General features: G+C 40.0%; 1 protein-coding gene across 10 annotated transcripts in view; it reads right to left on the bottom strand.

Annotated features, from left to right (window-relative positions):
- Window positions 1-19945, bottom strand: part of MAST4 (microtubule associated serine/threonine kinase family member 4) — a 307122-nt gene that overhangs the window by 89694 nt on the left and 197483 nt on the right. Inside the window, exons 1-2 of one of the 10 annotated variants that reach the window (XM_084505108.1) lie at window positions 15879-16110; window positions 15645-15746 (exon numbers count right to left, since the gene is read on the bottom strand). The exons of 8 other annotated variants lie outside the window; for them this stretch is intronic. Coding sequence is in view for 1 of the 2 variants with exons in the window: in XM_084505114.1 (XP_084361240.1) it covers window positions 15879-15970 (92 nt within the window). In the remaining variant the exon portion in view is untranslated. Of the gene's footprint in view, window positions 1-15644; window positions 15747-15878; window positions 16111-19945 lie in introns of those variants that run through there. One more of the 10 variants, XM_084505114.1, reaches the window with a different exon arrangement.

Genomic DNA, 19945 nt, shown 5'->3' with positions numbered 1-19945 from the left:
ATTCTGTTCCACTGAAATTTTGATTTGGCACTATTTCTACATATTTCCTTTTGATATGATAAAGATATGTTCAAGTGGAACTACTAAACGTAGCAATCTGTGGTCTTCTAACCTTTATAACAGTAAGGAAGAACATTCTGACAGTTCGAACAGTAATCCTTCATCTCCTGGATTTTGCAAAATAGATGCCCCAAACCTCTGATTTGGTTCAGTGATGTAATCTGTCAAACATTTGACTTTCTACTAATATAAGCTCTTGCCCAACTTTCCAAATCTTTACAAATCACCTCCAGCAGATATTGAGCTCAAAAGCCAAACCAATGCATGTATATGAAAGACAAGAGAACATCAGCAAAAGCCAAACGTATTGAATATACACCCCACCTGGAGTGTTGTGTTCAGTTATGGGGACCCAGCACAAGAAGGACATGGAGCTGTTGGAGCAAATCCCCCAGGGCTCAGTACTGGGGCTAGTTCTCTTTAATATCTTTATCGATGATCTGGATGAGGGGATCGAGTGAACCCTCAGTAAGTTTGCAGATGACACCAAGTCAGGTGCATGTGTTGATCTGCTCAAGGATAGAAAGGACGAGGTAGAAAGCTTGAGGGTGACAGGACAAGGGGGAATGGGCTAAAGTTGCACCAGGTGGGAGGTTTAGGTTGGATATTAGGAAGAATTTCTTTACTGAAAGTGTTTTTAAGCATTGGAATGGGCTGCCCATGGAAGTGGTTGAGTCACCATCCCTGGAGGTCTTTAAAAGACGTTTAGATGTTGAACTTAGACATATGGTTTAGTGGAAGACTGGTTAGTGTTAGGTCAGAGGTTGGACTAGGTGATCTTGAAGGTCTCTTCCAACCTAGAAATTCTGTGATTCTGTGAAGTCCAAAGGAGGCCCATGAGGATGATCAGAGGGCTGGAGCACCTCTCCTATGAAGACAGCCTGAGGGAGCTGGGGCTGTTCAGCCTGGAGAAGAGAAGGCTTTGGGGAGACCTTGCCTAAAGGGGGCCTACAGGAGAGCTGGGGAGGGACTCTTGGTCAGGGAGTGGAGTGATAGGACAAGAAGTAATGGCTTTAAACTAAAAGGGAGTAGATTTAGATTAGCTATTAGGAATAAGTTCTTTAGTCAGAGGTGGTGAGGCCCTGGCACAGGCTGCCCAGAGAAGCTGTGGATGCCCCATCCCTGGAGGTGTTCAAGGCCAGGCTGGATGGGGCTTTGGACAGCCTGGTCTGGTGGGAGGTGTCCCTGCCCATGGCAGGGGGATTGGAACTGGGCGATCTCAAAGGTCTCTTCCAACCCAAACCATTCTGTGATTCTATGATTCTATAATAAAAGAGGAGAGACATTCATTGTTATTTTCTGTCTTCAAATGACAGCTATAAAAATCACCATTACTCATATAAACAGATTCTGCCTTTTAAGACAAATTGAATGGTAAAGCATTCATATAAATCCATGTTAACACAATCACATGCTTTTAAAATCAACTCCCTTTTACAAATGTATAACTCAACATTAAACCTGAATGATTTTTCAGTCCTTCAAAATCTCAAGAAAGTTTTTGCAGGTCATGGTAACACAGTTAGGAAGGGCTGGACAACGAATTTGATGTACATATGGGTGTGTGACCAATTAAAAAGTGACTGATTGTTTTCTCAACCTAGCTTGAACTGATTAAAGAGATCTGACTAGTTTTTACTAGGATGTATAATCTTTTACCTCACTGTGACCAGCACAAATTTAGCTGATACAGGAAAGTAATGACAACTCTAAACTTTAAAAAGTTAGCAATAAATTAAAAACAATATACCAAGACATTCCTTGGTAAACTGGCATTCAGTAATTTGTATTTTTTCCTGAAACTTGGTGAAATTTGGTAATCTCTTGCTTCTATAGCATTCAATTACATGTCACATGATTGAAGGAACTGCTTACAAGTTCATACAGATCCTTTATTTCTTAAAGTTCTTACAGAAAAATAGCATGTTTCGTTCCCTGACTTTTCTTTTCTTTTTTTAATTGTTTTTCCAGTAAATGAAAAATAACAACATCTTCACACTTATTTAACACAGGGAATCAGAGACACAGGAGATACAGTATCATTCTGCAGAAATCTGCAAGGCTCCCAGGTATTCTGTGGGACTGAAGCTGGACTGAAAATTACATTACTGATACTTGTAGGCTTGATATATTAGAGCTCAGTAGAGATCTAAAAACAAGTTAGTTTAAATTGACTATTCAATATGCTGGATTAGCTATACCTTTAAAAGTTAATTTAGTTACTGCCTCCAAAGGACAAATTCTGGTCTTCCTATTCACTCATGTCTCACAGCATACTTTATTGCTGTAGAAAAGTAGTAACATGTCATTCATCTTTGGTAGTGATGAGAAAAATGCTGCAACATGATAGAAAACTAGACGTCATATCCTTTACAAGTCTAGCTTTAATAGTCCAAATGCCTGTAGCCATATCACCTCGTGCTGTGATTTTGCCACATCTCATGCTACGCAGCATTAGGCTAACTAGCTTGCTGCAGGAAATGATGATGATCTCTTCTGAGTCAGTCTTAAGCACACACCCCAGTATGGTGCTGCAGGGCACAGTGCTGTTTTTCAGATGAATCTGGGCTGCCAACCACGTGAGATCATTAGAGATCACTACGTTTTTTTTTTTTTCTCTCTCTCTCTTTTTTTTTTTTTTTTTTTTTTTTTTTTTAGGGTAAGGGTAGTTAAGCATGCACTTTTGAAAAAAAAAACAAACATCCAACATCCAGAAAGCCAGACCAGCTGAATGTGCTTTTTTCAGCCTGGGGTTGCTTCTCAAGATCTCAAGGAGCTAACTGAAGAGGAGGTTTATTCATTTTGACAGCAAAAATATTAATGTTAAGCAAACCCCTGTTTTTTCTCAGCCAACACTTGATTTGAAACCAACATACCTTCTGATGGAATCAAGCCTCTGAAAACTGCCAGACTAACAAAAATAGGTCTGAAACTATTATATACATACAACACGATCATTCAAGACAACTTATCACTGATGACAATGAAGTGCAATGAGGATGTTTTAAGATTAAACTGGAAAATTACAAATTGCTACACTTAGCAAATCAATTTCTTATCACAGCATTAGCCAAGTATAAAAAGTAGTTAAATTATCCTGATAGCCTCCTCAGAAGCTTATCAGTACTACGTATGTGAAGACAAGCATAGAAATTCAATGATCTTGTTGAGGCAAACTGGTGGTGTGCAACCACAGTACAAAGTGGAAGTCAAAATTTCTCATTCAAGAGATAATTCAAGAGAAATCATACCCTCAAGACACATATTTTCAATACAAGTAGTACATAGTAGTCATTCAATATTGTCATTTTATAAATTCAGTCTACTGGGAGAAGGGAAGGAAAAAAATATCCAGTAAGCCTTAAGCAAAACTATTATCTTTTACTGTTAGAGGAAGGTGCTTTCCATCTTACTTAAAAACATCAAATCAACTGAAATTAAGTACACTTAAATGCATTTGCTTGAAATCTTGCTAACCACTATACTCATTAAGTACATTAACAATATTGTGCATTTTATTTTCCAATACTAAAATACAACAAATATGTGAAAAAGTAATCTGTGTTTGTTTTTATACATCACTTTTCTTCTGGAAACCAGAAAGTCACATGTACACAAATGTACAGCCACATGGTATTCCTCCCAATAAACATATGTCTATTTTTTTTTTTTTTTTAAAAAGACATTGGTAGATAGAATGATGCTTTTGTCTGATAAAGTTTTTGGGATAAGTGATAAATGCATTTGTTTTAGGTGTTTTTTTTCTCTAGGTTTTATGTAAAACTAAACTTTGACTTAATGTTTTTTGTTGTTCAAAATTGTAAAACCATTTCAGACTGTGGCCTTCCTTCTTTAGACTGCAACGGAGTCAATTTAAAGAAATGAGGCAAAACTGGAGTGGTCCAGTTCTATTTCAAGATCTGTTCACAAATTAGGAGACAACACATCTCCTGCTGCTCTCAAGAATAAAATGACTTGGTGCAACGTGCAAAAGAACATAATTGTGAAAAACCTTACTCCTCTTTATATGTGCAATACTACTCCAAGACCTCATTGTTCTAGACATCATACACAACAAATGACAGCCTCTGCTGGAAAAAGCTTACAGTCTAAAAACTTAGGCATAACACGTAGATGAGACAAACATCTCCAACAGGTTAGAAGAGGGCGTGGATGAGGTAAGGTGACAGAAAAAGGGTGTGCTACAATTCTTAGCCATCAGGAAGAGTAATCACCTCACTACTCATCCGGCCCATTAGCCCATTACCTAATTTAAGGTTTCTATCTGCATCACAGCAGAAGTATGCCTTTAGAAGCAATGTACAGAAAGGACAAAACTGCCATTTCTCCTATTTTTACTTTTGTTTTTAAAATGTTTTATGCTTTGTGAATACCACCATAAGAGAATTAAAGAAAGAAAAAACAAACAAAACCTTTAGTCCCCCCGCAGTCATAAAGGCAGGAGCAAATTGCCTCCTGCATCAGTTTCCCTTGTTCTGCAAGATTTTTGAGGGAATAGTAGCCCTCACTTTGACATAGGACTCGTGGGAATACACCATCTAATAAATGCCCGAGTCAGTAGATTAACTGGCATTGCTCTCATAAAATTTGTATTAAACACAAATAGTTTAAAAACAAAGTCCTATACCACTCACTTATCAGACAAACAAAGCACCACATTCCTCACAAATCATTATATGAAGAATTATATTTTAACTACTTGTACTTCTACAGCATTTGAAGTGGAAGTCCTACATTTGCCTTCATTTATCTTCAAGGGTTGTGTTGATAGTACTACCTTCAAGCACACAATGGCTATCATCTACTGATAAGCAAAGTCCCCCAGTCATGGTTTACGAGTGTTTTGTTTACACTGTTCCTTGGTATCTTTCAGAAAAGTGGTTCAGTAAACAAAGTCTCCACAGAAGAAAAATATTTTTGACCACACAAATATTTGTAAGTATTTTTTTAAAATGTTTGTAGATGTGTATGAAAAACAGAATTAAAAAGGTACCTCCAACCTTCATTTTTATTGTGTGGTATTATCTGCTTCCAAAGAAGCCACTGCGTAATGCAACCCTCCGAGCAAGAAGCTCAAGAAATTTAATGCCTCCTCTGACACTAACAATGTCCATAACTACAAAATATTTTTTTTGTATGAGCTTTTCCATAAAATAGATTAATTACATTGGCTATCAATATCTTGTTATATGCATCTTTAGCATGCATATGTTAGAATACTTACTTTTACAGTAACACTTTCACGTAAAAAAGAATGCTTAAAATGAAATCACCTAAACCTTTGCAGATACTTCAATATTTCATATGCACATATTACCTGTGCATTAAAACGATGTTCAGCGATATCTCATTTCATTTGGGTGCTGGACTTCTAGCATGCACTGAATATGCATACCACTTCTGAAGCTCTAGCTCCTGGATCCTGGCTTTCTGAGTGTTCATTTTCTCAAATTTGTCAATGATTAAGTAAACACATTACCTTGACTGAGAAGACCAAATTACTAAACCTCTAGCACTATTACTCCATGTCATGTTTCCTGTAGAATGTCAGAGTAGGTAATCCTACTGGTTTCTTCTTGCCTTATAATTTATGAATCAGAAGAAGGAAACACATGATGGCTAAAAGGTATTAATTTATAGATAATACTGAATGCTTAGGTCTGACCCACACAAACAATTTGCATATTTAATAAATTAATCTAGTATATTCATATACTCTAGTATGTTTTGAATTTCCTTTAAAACATTTCCATACCAAAAAGGAAAAAAAAGGAATTTTCTGTTCCAAGCTTTGGGGAACACATGTAAGAAAAAGGGTGAAGAAACTTCATTTTTTGGTTTAGAAATTTTATTCCACCAATAGCAATCACTCTTCAAAGACTTGCAAAAGATAATATTTTGACATTTGGCAAGACAGAATAGAACATGTGAGACACTCAGGAAGAAAAAAAAAATGAGATTGAAGTATATTTCCCAACAGAACTCATGTTCTCTCATTAGTCATAGGTCACAGATGGAGAGCAGATGCCTCCAAACAGAACAGTTCAATCATCAAAACATGGCAGAAGGGCCAGGGGGAGAAGCCAAATCACCAAACTCCAGGTAAGGGAAAAGACAAAACAAAACAAAAACCAACCCTTGCTTACAAAGCGTGTTACACGTTTTCTTTGTCCATCATGTGGGGGAAGCGCAAGGAAGATGTTCTGGTAAGACTTGACTGTACAGTGAACTGACATAATCATCCTTTTGCGTGGGGTGTTTGCAGACAAGGTGAATAGAGCATATTGGACTTGTCTGACTGCCTTTGCTTCTACTGTTACAGCACTTATGGAAATTCCCTTGACATACCCATGCGTAAGAAGCAGCCAGACAAACAGACTCCCTGAAAAAGGAAATCTGTAAAACAAATACACACATTCTTTTTTTTTTTTTTTATCAGTTAACTGTGAGAGGGTTAACATTATTATCACAAAGGACATTAGCTAATTATGAATTATCGTGAACAACATTGTCAGATGAATGGGTTAACATTCACACATCTTTTTCCCAATTTCCATAGAAGGAAATAGAAAAGCTGTGTGTTGATTTGCATTATGAAAGCTGTCCTAATAACAAATTCTGGTAAACACCAAGACACTTGGTAGAAATTTAAAACTCTAAATTATTTTCATCATCACTATCCCGTTTCCGATGCACCAAGAACTGATTATGCTTATGCTTGAACTATGTTAAATCTACAAACATAGGTATTTATCTACTGAAACATTCTAATAAATAATTTTGCCCTTTCTCAGTCAGCACACACTGTAACCAGCAGGAAATAGCCATGTCTGAAGGAATAACTTGGCTCTAGTATTTCTAGGCTCACTGGCATTAAGCTATATAGTGTTAAATTAAACGACACGCATCTGTTGCAAATAATTCCGTCAACAGAAGTACCAAGGAAGCCCCACTTTCTATGGGTTTGTGTTTTGTCACAGCCCTCCTGCCAAAGTTTCAGATCTCATGTCTCATTCACTCTCTGACAAACTCCCTTTTGGGTTCCTTGCTGTTGTTTGGCTACAGAGTGTGAGAGAACTTGCTGTGGCCGCTGCAGTGCCACCTGTGGGACACTTCCCCAGACCGTCACCACCTTTTTGGCTGGAGGAAGGTCCTGCCTCTCCGTCAGACCCCGCCAACACACACACAAACAAGTTCTCATGTTCCACTTGGGTTTAGTTGGGTTCGCAGGGGGGACGGGAGGGGTACTGGAGGTTGAAGTAAGTAGTTACAAAATTAGCTGTTCTTGCAGCCATTTTTTTTCCTCCCTACTTCTGATGTTTCCATACATTTTTGTGTAGGAATATCTTTCCAGATAATTTCAGCAGCTCACCCAAGAAGTGATAATACCAGTTTCCCAAAGAGAAACTTAAAAGCTTTAAGCTTTAAGAACACAGATGTAAATTAGAAGCTGATTCATTATACTCACACTTTGATCAAAGGAAGGTCAGCTAGTTCAAAACACGGTCCCCATGTTCCCCCTAACAATTTTAGGATTCAAATCTAATGCATTAAAACATCATATTTAAATGTATTTCAGAAATAAAGTAAAGGCTTTTTGCAGAAACTCATCTCTGTCATACAGCTTTAACATATCAAATTTTATTATACAAACTGCTCTGTCCCAGACATGTGTAAAAAGAGCAAAGGGTTCAACATTGCGTCTTGTTCCACATGTGCAAATCTCTTTTGAGCAGTACAATTCTGCTCGTGGGCCCATGCCAAATCCCATACAGAACGATGGGGGCCCAGCAGTCAGCAAGAGAAGACTGACTACACATTGTTCCCAAATGCAGTAAAGAAAGCAGCTGGAGAAAATGAAAAGTTCATTCTCAACTACTGTTCCAGTTACAAGTATTTTGAGTGCTACTTAAAACAATCCCAGATAACAAGTACCAGCATTCGAACAAAATGACTTTTAATTTATCAGCCCTCTCAAGTTAAACTCCAGACAAAATTCATATTAATACCATTTCCTTGGAAATTAAAGGATGTTTTTAAAGTGGAATTCTCTCTCCATTTCTTAACGGAAATGCAAGTAGATTTCATGATATTTCACAATGTAAATACTATGCTAGTTTCAATTAGTCATATTCAAATAAACAAATAAAAATATCAAATAAACCAACTACTTCTTCCAGTGGTGGAATAGAGCCCAGAATCCTCCTTCAGTTTTAGGAGACAAGCCACATTTTCCAGAAGCAAGATCAGAAATGGCTTTACTTGGGTAATTTTCCAAAGCTATAGTATAAACGCACACTATAAACAGCATAAATCCCCTAGCAGATGAAATAGCTTCTTTCAATTCAATGTGTCTTTCAACAAAGCACAAGAGTAATTTTTTTCAGATTGTTGAACTGACCTTATAATGTTAATAATCAAGTTCTCAACAAGTATTATTTTAAAGCTACTGCTTGAATATTTATGTATACAAATGTCTGTGCACCCGTGTGTGTATTTAGTCTGTCTGGATGTGTACTTATATACAGATGCATATAAAAATAAACGTAAGAATCCACTGATATTGCTCGCATTTCTTCTCCTATAAGATCACAGTCATGCAAGTCCCCTGAAAAATATGAATTCTGTCAGACAAGTAAGTTTTCGGCCTGATGTATTCCTTTATTGACCCACAAGAAATCAGATTGTTTTTTATAACCACTTTACTGCCATTAAGGCAATAGTGTTTTTTAAACTCTGCATTGCAAGAATATATTCAAGCACTAAGAGGTCTGAGGGTATAGACATTTTTAGTAAAAGTATTTCAATATGCAACTCTTGACATTAGTCTTTGTTTCAGCAAATTAAGCCACATCAGGAAGAGTATTTCTTCAGTAACCAAATCAACACACTTGAATTTACATAGGGCTACCTTGATCTACCTATCATGAATATAGATTTTTAAAAATGCTTACACGCAAACACACAAACTAGGGTAAAATATTTGTAAGACAATATACGTGTCCTTGATTTACATATGATTTATTTGGATGTTCTTAATTATGTGTTCTAAACCAGCCTCATCAAGACAGACACAAAGTTCATGGATAAAACAACCATTTTCCTATCAGTAAGCAGTGCCTTGACATCATCTTCAACATTTTCATAAGATGATTAAAAAAATCAACTTGTGGGTAACCTTTTAAAATGTTTTCATTAACGTATCATTTTAAACCTATATTACAGCCAAATGATAGGGATCAAAAGCAGGCTATTACATGTTAACATATCTCCATAATTACTGCATATGCTGAAAAAAGAACGGGTGGGAGAAGGAAATTGCAGGAGTTTTTACTTTCTAATCACCAAACTGAACATGCCAGTATTTCATGGGAATAACAGATTCTACTCACAATAATAATTATAATCTTTCAGGAACAATAGAGCATGACGGTTTTCCTTACTCCTAAACAATTATTTAGGGAAGACCATTACTAACTGAAAGAAAGGGAGAAAAAGCTGATATATTTATTCTGGCATGACCCCAATATTTTTGTACTTATCTGTCAGTGGCAGGAATACTAGTAATGCGCAGTTGGTAGTTCTCAGCTCTCTCTATTGGGTAGATCAATCTGGGAATTGTTCCGGTTTACAACATTTCTGAGATATGTTTATATTTACGGGGAACCATGCCAAGAGGACTTTTCTAGTTTGCTAATATTCAATTTGGCTTGAGCATTTCAAAGAAAATCAGAGAACTGATCGACCATGAGATTTAAGGCTGTACTGGAAGTTATCTCAGCTTTAATAAGGTGCAGGATTACACTGTAGCAGATGTAACTAATACAAATACATCAATAGTATATAGAAATACAAATATCAACAATATCAACAGTATATAGAATATGTATGCCTATAAAGAAAGTACTGAAACATTAGTATTGAGAAGTATTGAAAAGTATGGTTTTAGAAATGCGTGGAAAAATGCCAAGAATGTAAAGCTTGGGTGATCTTCTCCTACATCTTTACCAGAGAAAACTTAAGTCCCATTAAAATTAAGTAAGGTAAGGACACAGCATTACACCATAAACACTCACATCAAATGAAATAAAGAGCCCAATACACAGCGCTTACGTACTATGCCTAAACATAATTTTATGTATTAACACTGTATTCTCGAGAAGCTTTAAAATTCCAGAGTTACTGTCGTCAGTGACTTCGCAAATGTAAGGTTCTCAGGAGAAAATCCATGAGCTGTTATTGAATCTGACACACCTGTTGAACAAGGCTGAATCAAGGTTAACAAAGCTTACTGTTTTTCTCAATTTGGGAAACACAGTAAGCTACATATACATCTATCCTTGTGCCGTAACAGTGTTCCTTTCAATGAAACTACCTCCTACGATATATATATGCATATATTTAAGTGACATAACATCCCGATCCATGTCTACAGCCTATATATGTGAAAATATATACACAAAAGAACTCAGTGTGATCTGTGGAACAGCTTTACACCATTATTAAGTTAGTGTGCCACTTAGTAAGCACCATTAAAAATGTTCAACCCAAATCAGTTGGCAGTACCTTCATATTCTGAACACTGCGGTTCCAGCTACTTAGTGGTTTCATATCCAATATCTAACCATATAATTTCGACTTCAGTTTTCTACTTTCTAAGTCTCAAAAACTGAAACATGCACCTCTTTCATGGGGAGCCCAACCCGGGATCCTTATCTATCCATCACTTCCAGCTTTGACAAAGGATTACCAGACCCAAGTCCACCAATCAGTACGTGCAGCCACACAACGAAGTGTGCGAGCTTACTGCTACCAGAAGTTTGGATCTCTGACAGAAGGTGCCACAGAAGAGGCAACTATGAACAACCACGAGTGAGCACCTGTTAATGCTTAAAAATTACATTTGAGAAGGATCAGTCAACTTCTAATAGAAGAAGAACTTCAATGGCTCTGCAGGACATCAACAACAGATGTAAAACAAGCTCAAACAAAGTGGGAGGACTAAATCTCTGTGTAACGTGCCCGCTTTGTGTGATGTATCCCAACAGCCATAGCTAATGAAGGGAAGTCTGGACTACTGTCCTTTTGATTCTCTGGGTAAGGACAAAGACTGTCTCCTGCTCTGTAACAGCAGACACTAACCACTGTGGTTAATAAATAAATGAATAAAATTATGGCTTGCAGCATATTCAAGCACTTTCTAAGCTTTCTTTTTTTTTTTTTTTTTTTTTTTTAATGTAAGTCTTATGGTTGCTTTCCATAGCTTTTCTACAGTCAGAGCCTTTGGTCACACCATGAAGATCTTGATTTAATTCTAAGAATTTAAAAAAAAAAAAAAACAAACAAAAAAAAAACAGGAATGTGACCAGAAGAATCTTCACCAGTCTAGCTGAAGCTAAGAAACAATGATGGCTCACTGAAGAAAACTGATTGTTGCCAATATTCAATTGTAAGCAGAACTAGAGATTTAATTGCTTGAACAAAAAGATTGGCCAAGTAAACCAACCAGAATAAAAACAAAAGTGCATTCACTTTGACAGTGAGACTATAAGACTATCCCCCCTAATGCACAACCCCTACTGTGAATGAAAGGAAATAAAATTACCAAGCTACATTAACACTTCACTATCTAGCACAGGAAGCAGTGGGATCATTAGTCCAACAGATTACCTTTTAACAACACGTATTCGATGGCAATGTGTTTTAAAGCAGATAGCCTGCACATACTTATTTCTTATTCCCCCTACATTTAGGATAAAGATCATCTTCCTAAATATATGCAATGTCTATTAGGACAATAAACACCTGTATCTCCTTCTCCTGCAAGCAGGATTTAAGGTAAACTCAGAGGGCTGAGAGCAGGGAAGAGATAAAGCTCTTCTAATCACTGCACTCCCAAACATACACTAAAGTAACACAAATACAATAAAAAAAAGCAATATTTTGTAAGTTGTAACCAATGGTCCTGTAATGTACCAAAAGAGGAATAACTCAAGTTGGAGCACTGACAGATTCAGCTGGCATCTGCACAAGATACTTAATTCCTGTGGCTGTTTTTATGATAATAAATATAAATTTTTTTAATACATATATTTTTTTATGTCACCAACAGGACCCCTTTTAACACCTACTATCGAATAAACAATCAATTTACAGGATACTTACACATAATATCATGTAAAGAAAAAATCTATACAATAACCAATAGCAGGTGTTTACATTGTGAATTAATCACTATCTACTCAAACTGCCAACCCATAAAAGCTCAAAACGCCTGCTCTGTATCTTCCAGGAAACGGACTGTCCCAAAACTAGTAAAACTACAACAAAGTTTGACAACTCTGTTCTCAGAAAGAGTTTTCAGTAAGAGTTTTGATATATTTTTTTTTCCTGTATGTTTCTGAAATGGTTACGAATTGTTAGAATGTTTGAAGGGCTACTTGATGATTGGCTAATCCGCTATCAGGAAAGCCTCTTTAATACCACTTCAGTGACCATACACAAATAACATGAAATTTCAACACAAATTATCCCAAAGTCTACTTTGGCTGAGAAACAGCTGGGCAACCATTCCCAACTCTGTGCCTTTGATAAATAACCACTCTGACCCAAAGCAAGAGTGATTGTAACAATGCTGTTTCAGTGCAACTACCGCAGAGTGGTGGGAGAAAAAACACATACAAAATAATCATTTGCTTGCTTGTTTTGTAAAAAATACAAAAGCTGTGGACACATGAGAGAAGTGACAGAAGAGAGAGCTAACTGTGCAGGGTAGTATGCAGCAGCAGAAGTTTACTTATTTTAAAATACGAAAAGGTACGTGTGTTGTGTACACACATCCGTGTGTAGATCTACGTATCTGTCTCTGTAAATAGACGTGTAGACAGTCTTACTCTCATGTTCCCTCTCCATTCTCCAATCCAGATTGGATGCCATTTTAGGCAGGAACCCGAAATTAGTACAATGAAGGGCTTACACCTATGCCAACAGAAAAGGAAGTTAATGTGGTTGTATACATGCCTCTTCTCTGTAAAAGGACATGGTGTAATCCATGTCATTTATAGGCTCAGTCATTTGAATACCAAATGCCTCCAATTTATAATTGAAGAGAATTTTTCTACCTGCCAGTCCTGAAAACCCACTCCATGACTTGAAAGTCAGGCTGGGATATTTCTTGTTCAGGTATCACTTCTAGCAAGAGCTGCTGCAACTGAATTCAGTTAGGTCTACTGCAGAAAAGCAGGAATAAAAAAAAAAAATCTTAATGAGAGACTTTAGTGAGCAAACAAGACCACAAATTAAGTCTTATGTCCATGTTATAACCCTGTTGCCATGCCTAACGCTGCAACCCAAAGGAGAATAGGCTAAATTTAGGTTCTTTATTTAATAGTATTTCAGCGAAGTGAAATAAATTCCTCCATCAAAGAAATCTGCACAAAGAAAGAAACAAAATCATTAGTATTTGCAGGCAATTCTCATTAATACTAAACAAAAAGAAAGGGTAGTGCACATAGAACCTATACGGTCTGTACCAGGCCAGGGTAATCCCGGTAGTATTGGCAAAAGTAACTGAACCTGCAGGAAGGACAAAGCTGAGAGGGGGGAAAAACACCCATCCAGAACAAAATTAAAGCTGTCACACTGTCAAGGAGTTCCAAAGCCAGCTATGGATCCCACTGGAAAGGACAGTGAACATCCATTTCCAAGTTTTCACGCAGAACCATGGTGGTTTTATGGACAGTGTTACTACTAGGAAAAATAATTTTAAAAAAATCTTGGATCATCAGGCTCAATACTTCAACTTAAACACAGCCAGCAGATGCAGATCACAGGAACCAGACTTCCTTCAAGCCTGTTCATATTCTTTGGTCCTCTATAATGCCTGGAAAGCTATACAGAACACGAGTGGTTACCACTACCCAGCAGTCTTCTAGGAAGAGGAAGAATCCTGTGGCATGTAACCAGCTATCCTTCCAGTCTTTTCATCTAACAGTCACAGTCCATGACTGACAGTGCGCCTTTGAAGACAGTCCAGATGAGATGGAGCTCAGAAAACACAGATCCAGCTGGCACCATATTTAACCAAAGCCCATTTCTGTAGCAGAACTAGGAGAATCTGTAGTGTCCATATTATTTCCTCTGAAAGTTTTATCACCTGGTATACACCACTTACATCACTCAATGAGTTATGGGTGGAGGGGTGGAAGGGACACGTCCGCCTTCAAGAAGAGAACTGTAACAGCTGGGCTAGTCAGCCCTCCCTCCCCTGGGAATGGACACAGAGGAGAGGCTGAGCTCCTCAAGGTATGAGCGTGAGGGAACCAGCCTGGAATCATTTTCTGGGCCTGTTAACAGTAAGCAACTTTGAAACAACACTATTAGCCTCTCAGTTTCACAGTGATGTCACATACTGGTTTTGCTAGGAGAGGGTGCAAGATACTGTACACTGCTGTAATACATAAAATGCAACTGCATATACATCATATATATAGAATACTGAGAGAGTGGACAGAGCTACTTTAAAAAAATCTTTCATATATTTCAAGAAATCCAAATGATTCTGTGATTCTATTCTATAATTCCATAGTATGAAACGGATGTGAGAAATAGGAAGGCATCCAAATACTGAAATAAATGAAAATTAAGAAGCGATACACACATATTTCATGCATCTTGTGAGTTCTAACACGGTCTCTCTCCCTGGCCTGCCTTGGCGCCACGTACTTTAAAAGAACTATTTTTAGGTTTTCACATAGATGAAAACCCACTTAAGAAGAGTGAAAAAGATGTGAAAAAGCCCCAGCACATTCTCCTTTTTAAACACAGACATATTTGCAGCAGAAAAATGCTTAAGGCATATTTGGACACACTGTTTAGATGCTATTTAAGCATTTAAAAAAAAAATAAAACCATATAATTACTGATATATATATATATATAAATAATGATATAATTAATAATAAAATAAGCCATCAGTTGCAACTAGCGAGTTAGTTACTTAAAGGTTTGACGTACGCTGAAGGAACACCTTTGCACTGATGTGAAGCATGCCACTTGATTTTATTATTTTAACCTGTCATTCTACAGTCATTTTTTCCTTTTGAAAAACACCACTACGCAAATTCTTAAGGTTTAGGAGCCTACGGCTCTGCTCGGCCTCTATCCTGCCTTCTTTGTGTTAACTTTTCCACACACTAACACGTACGGTAACACCAAAGGTAGTCAGTCTCACAGACAGGAGCGTATCAGGGCTTAACAATACAACCGGTAGGTCTCAAGATGGCAAACAGGGTGGTGACGAACAAAGTTATAAACTTCTATAAAGTTTTGTTATTTGTGGCAGAGGCACACGCTTTACTGCGAGGGGATGGCGCAGCACAAAAAAATGACCAAGACACTGGGGACTGCTGCTCGTCTGCCCATTAGCGGCACAACCCTACCTTGTATCTAGTGCTTGCTATTTCCAGACCTTTTTTCCCCCCTTCTGTCACGGAGGAAAATGGTACAGGGAAACAGAAAGGGCCGTTCCCGCGCCTACAAAGGCCCATCGGAGGGAGACAAACCTGTCTCTTTAAGAGCACCGAACAAAGTAGGCTCTCCTGAGCTGTCCATATAAAGTACGCGCTCCGGATAAAAGGTCAAACAATTGAGAGCGAGCGGAAGGTCTGTAAAAAAAAAAATAAAAAGGGAGGAGGAGGAGGAGGAGGGGAGGGGGGTGCGCGGGGCGAAGGACCTCTTCCGAAAGAGAAAGGAGCAGAGACCCGGCCGGGCCGCGGAAGGGCAGCCGGCCGCCTTACCTCTGCGTGCGGCGCAGGCGGGAGCCGCTCCGCAGGTGCGGCAGGGTGAAGTTGGAGAGCACCGTCCACAGGTTGGGGTCCGACATCTCCATGGCCCGGCGCTCACGGCCGCCGGCGGCCCCACGCCATACGCCGGGAGGCAGGCGGGCAGCGGGCAGCGAGGCGACGCCGCTCGCACTGACACTGAGCGCCGCGGGGCCGCCGCGACCGGGAGGCGGCAGCGACCGGCACCGACGGAAACTTGCCGGCCCCCCCCGGCCCGCACCGCCCCCGGATCCGCCCGTCCCGTGTGCGGCGGCGCGGCCCTGCGAAGGCTGACGGGGAAGGGATTTGGGTCACGCCGGTGCTTACGGGGCGAGCCCGGCGAGCGGTGCGCTGCGGCGGCGCGCTGCGTGCACGGAAGGGCTCCTGCCGAGTCCTGGTGCGCTGGGGGCTGCAGCCCACGGGGGCATCAGCCGCACGGCGTGGCTGGCGGCACGGCACTCTGCCCGAGCAGTGATGGACTGCTGTAGCTAATTCACCAGGGGGTTGTCTGCAATAGGGGGAGTGAACACATGGGGAACACAGAAAAACACAGTGAAAATGAAAAGTAGCTGCAGCGGGCTTACATGGCAAGGGTTTGGTAGCAGGGTGCTGTGGGGTGGCCTCTGTGAGCAGCGCCCAGCAGCTGCCCCATGTCCAATCAAAACCAGCTCCAGCTGGCTCAAAGGAGACCTGCTGCTGGCCAGAGCCAAGCCACAGAGCGACACTGGTTGGGCCTCTGGGAGAGCAGATTAAAGAAAAAAGAAAAGAAAGAACTTCTGGGGAACAGCAGCTGGGAGAGAGAGAAGAGTGAGCAGCAGCCCTGCAGCCCCCAGGTGAGTGCAGGAGGAGGGCAGGAGGTGCTGCAGGCAGGCAGCAGCAGTTCCCCTGTGGGCTGTGCAGGGAGAGGCCCCTGGTGGAGCAGGCTGTCCCCCTGCAGCCCATGGGTCCCACATGGAGCAGATCTCCACGCTGCAGCCCCCCCATGGGTGGAGGAGCCCCCGGTGGAGCAGGTGGATGTGGCCTGGAGGAGGCTGCGGCCCATGGAGAGCCCCCGCAGGAGCAGGCCCCGGGCCGGAGCTGCAGCCCGTGGAGAGGAGCCCACGCAGGAGCAGGGGGTCTGGGGGGAGCTGCCCCCACCCGTGGGGGACCCGTGCTGGAGCAGTTTGCTCCTGGGGGATGGACCATTTAGTCTGTTAGTAGTTGGCAATAAATGAATCTCTCTATGCTGAGTCTGTTTTGCCCGTGGTGGCAATTGGTGATATATCTCCCTGTCCTTCTCTCAACCTTAGAGCCTTTTTTCATCCATTTTTCTCCCCATGTCCTTTTGCAGAGAGGGAGTGAGAGAGGGCTTGTGGTGGAGTTCAGCTGCCAATCAGCATGAAACCACCACATGTTTTATCACTTGGGTGAAAGACCTTGTGATGTAGACTGCTGCAGGGATGAGCTGGAAAGGCTCACATGACACAACTCTGAGGATATCAGCTTGGAAAGTAACAGAGCATCCAAATGTTAGCCATTGTTTTGAAAAGCACCTAGAAATATGCATTGCAAAGAAGGCACTTGTCCTCTAACTAACAGACTAAAGGTGTTTATCTTGGGGATGTAGATGAACATCTTATTGGGATAGTTTTATAAGTCATCCATACGATCTTTACCCTACTCAGAATGCATGGTGATACAATTAAAAAAATAGTAGTTGGAAGGTAAGCACGGGTTGAAGTAAGAGTTAAAAAAGAACATGCTTTAAATGGGTTAGATAGACATCTAATAAGGTGTTCACACAGCAATTACCCTAAAAGGCCTTAGGACAAATCTCCTGCAGACGTGACTTCTGACACACCACTGTAAACAATGTCAGTCTAGCTCTGATCAAACATAACACAAGTGTCCAAAAACTCTTCTAAAATTAAGACATTTTTAGAAAGATCAGTTACATATGAAAAGAAGGGAAAACAGCCACATCTCTGCATAAGCACTGAGAAACATCTCTATGTACTCCACTACCACATCATCTCTGCTCTGTAACCAAGGTTTTGTCTGTAACTTGCAAGCTTGCATTTTGGGAGGAAAAAAAAATGCATACAATCATTAAACTAGGGAATTTTACCTATTGGACGTTGTGAACAGCACTGACTAAAGAGTAATAACCAAGCCTGTCATCTGCATCCATCATGCAGGAAAAGTTTCAGTTCCCCCATCCTCCTGCAAGCTCTTTCCCCTCCTCAGCCTTCCTAAGAGGCAGCTGAAGGAAGTTAGTTCAGTTTCCTTAACTAAGTCACATTCAGCCAAGCACATCATCTCTGAGGTAATCACGGAGCTCAAAACCCATTTTATCTTAGGCCAAATACTAGAAATCGTTTCCCCTGCAAGGACAGACTAATTCAACTCATGATTTCTTTGTGAAACTTTCTACCATATTAACAATAATGATTAGAGGCATCCCATATAAACATATGCTTTTTTTTTTTTCCCCCAAAAACAAAGCCGTACCAGTTTATTACAATGTGGGCAAAGACACAACTGAATAAAAGGATGATCACTGCTTGCAAGTAGACAAATTCTGATGGCAAAATAAGTCAACTCCTTCTAGGTATAACCACACGGATTATTATACCTGAAGCCATTACATAGACCTGGCTACTCTAATGTATATCTTGTGATCCAACAAGTTGGATTTTTCCATGTGCAGAAAGGAGGAAAGTAATTCAAGGTGAGCGTTTGTCCTCTTATGGGGCCAGGATACAGGTCATTTCAATCTGTGGCTTCTGATGGTCAAGACCCTTACAATTCCACCTCCAGACCCTGCACATACAACAACAAGCAATAGCTCCCAGAATTACATGACTTGTGAATTCAAGCTTAATTTCATCTTACCTTACCATGCACAGACACAAACAGTCCTGCTAAATAGTTAGGCTGTTTCAGACACCAGCTCAAAGGCAAAAATGTATTTTTTTGAAGTGCTGGGTGGACATACGCATAATGAGGCTGAACTGAGACTTTGCTGAAGGCGTGCAAATGAAGGGAGTAGTTGTGAAAAGTCCAGCATCGTTCCACAACAACCTTACATGAAGGAATATGCTTCACAAAGGGAAACACAGGCCTTATCCTAAAGAGCACAACATGAGGGTGAAGACTTCATAACGCCTCTGAATAAACAACTTTGCTTCCACAGCGATGCCTGCAGTTTCTTTCCATGCCACAGAAATGCCAGATTTCAAAGCAAACATCTCAAGGGAAAGTGAGGTTTCACAAGCAAATCAAACTGGTACTACACAGCTGCTGTCTACAGATCCACCCCCTCTCCCCATTTAGCCAGCAGTTTCAGCTCAGTGAGGCCCAGAACCAGGCTCAGAAGGGAGTTAATGGTGAGACAGACAGGCAGGGTCAGCGGGATCACTCCTTCGGTAGCACCTATCCGTTCAACTGGAGCCTCTCTCACTCTAAATTCAGATAGTATACTGCTTATCTCTGCAGCAACTCAACAAATACAGGCTCAAGAGCCAGTAGGTCAGCACAATTTAGTTACTTACCTCTGTCATATAGAACTAGACAAAAAATAATAATAAATAAATTGCATAACTCTGCTCCAAAATACATAAAAACAAAGTTGTTAAGCACAGATCCATGTCACACTTCTGAATGCGTATCTGACAGTTAAGATATGTTTCCCTGCAACAGAATGCTACTGATAATCAAATGAAATAATTTAATTCTGTGGGTGTCCCAAAACTATATAAAATACAACATGAGAACCTGCAAACACATCCTTAACACCACTTGGTTTTCATCTATACAGCCACTCCCAAAACAAAAAGCAGCTCAGGCAACTTGATCACTTATGGTAGGCAACTCGTAATGTATGTAACTTGGCTGATGGGTTTTTATTTATCAAAACATTACATAAGGTATCGCATAGCAAAGCAAGTGATAAGGATCATTAAGCTTTCCCTTTTATATTCACTTGAAGATAAAAACGTCACACAAGTCAGAAAAGCTGTCTAATCCACCCTCGCTTTGAGGAAAATTACATTTCCAAAAGC

This window comes from Aythya ferina (genome assembly GCF_964211825.1).
Source record: "Aythya ferina genome assembly, chromosome: Z".
In the NCBI taxonomy this organism is placed as follows: Eukaryota; Metazoa; Chordata; class Aves; order Anseriformes; family Anatidae; genus Aythya; species Aythya ferina.
The sequence above is the reverse complement of the archived record's forward strand: the minus strand, read 5'-3'. Positions and strand labels throughout refer to the sequence as shown.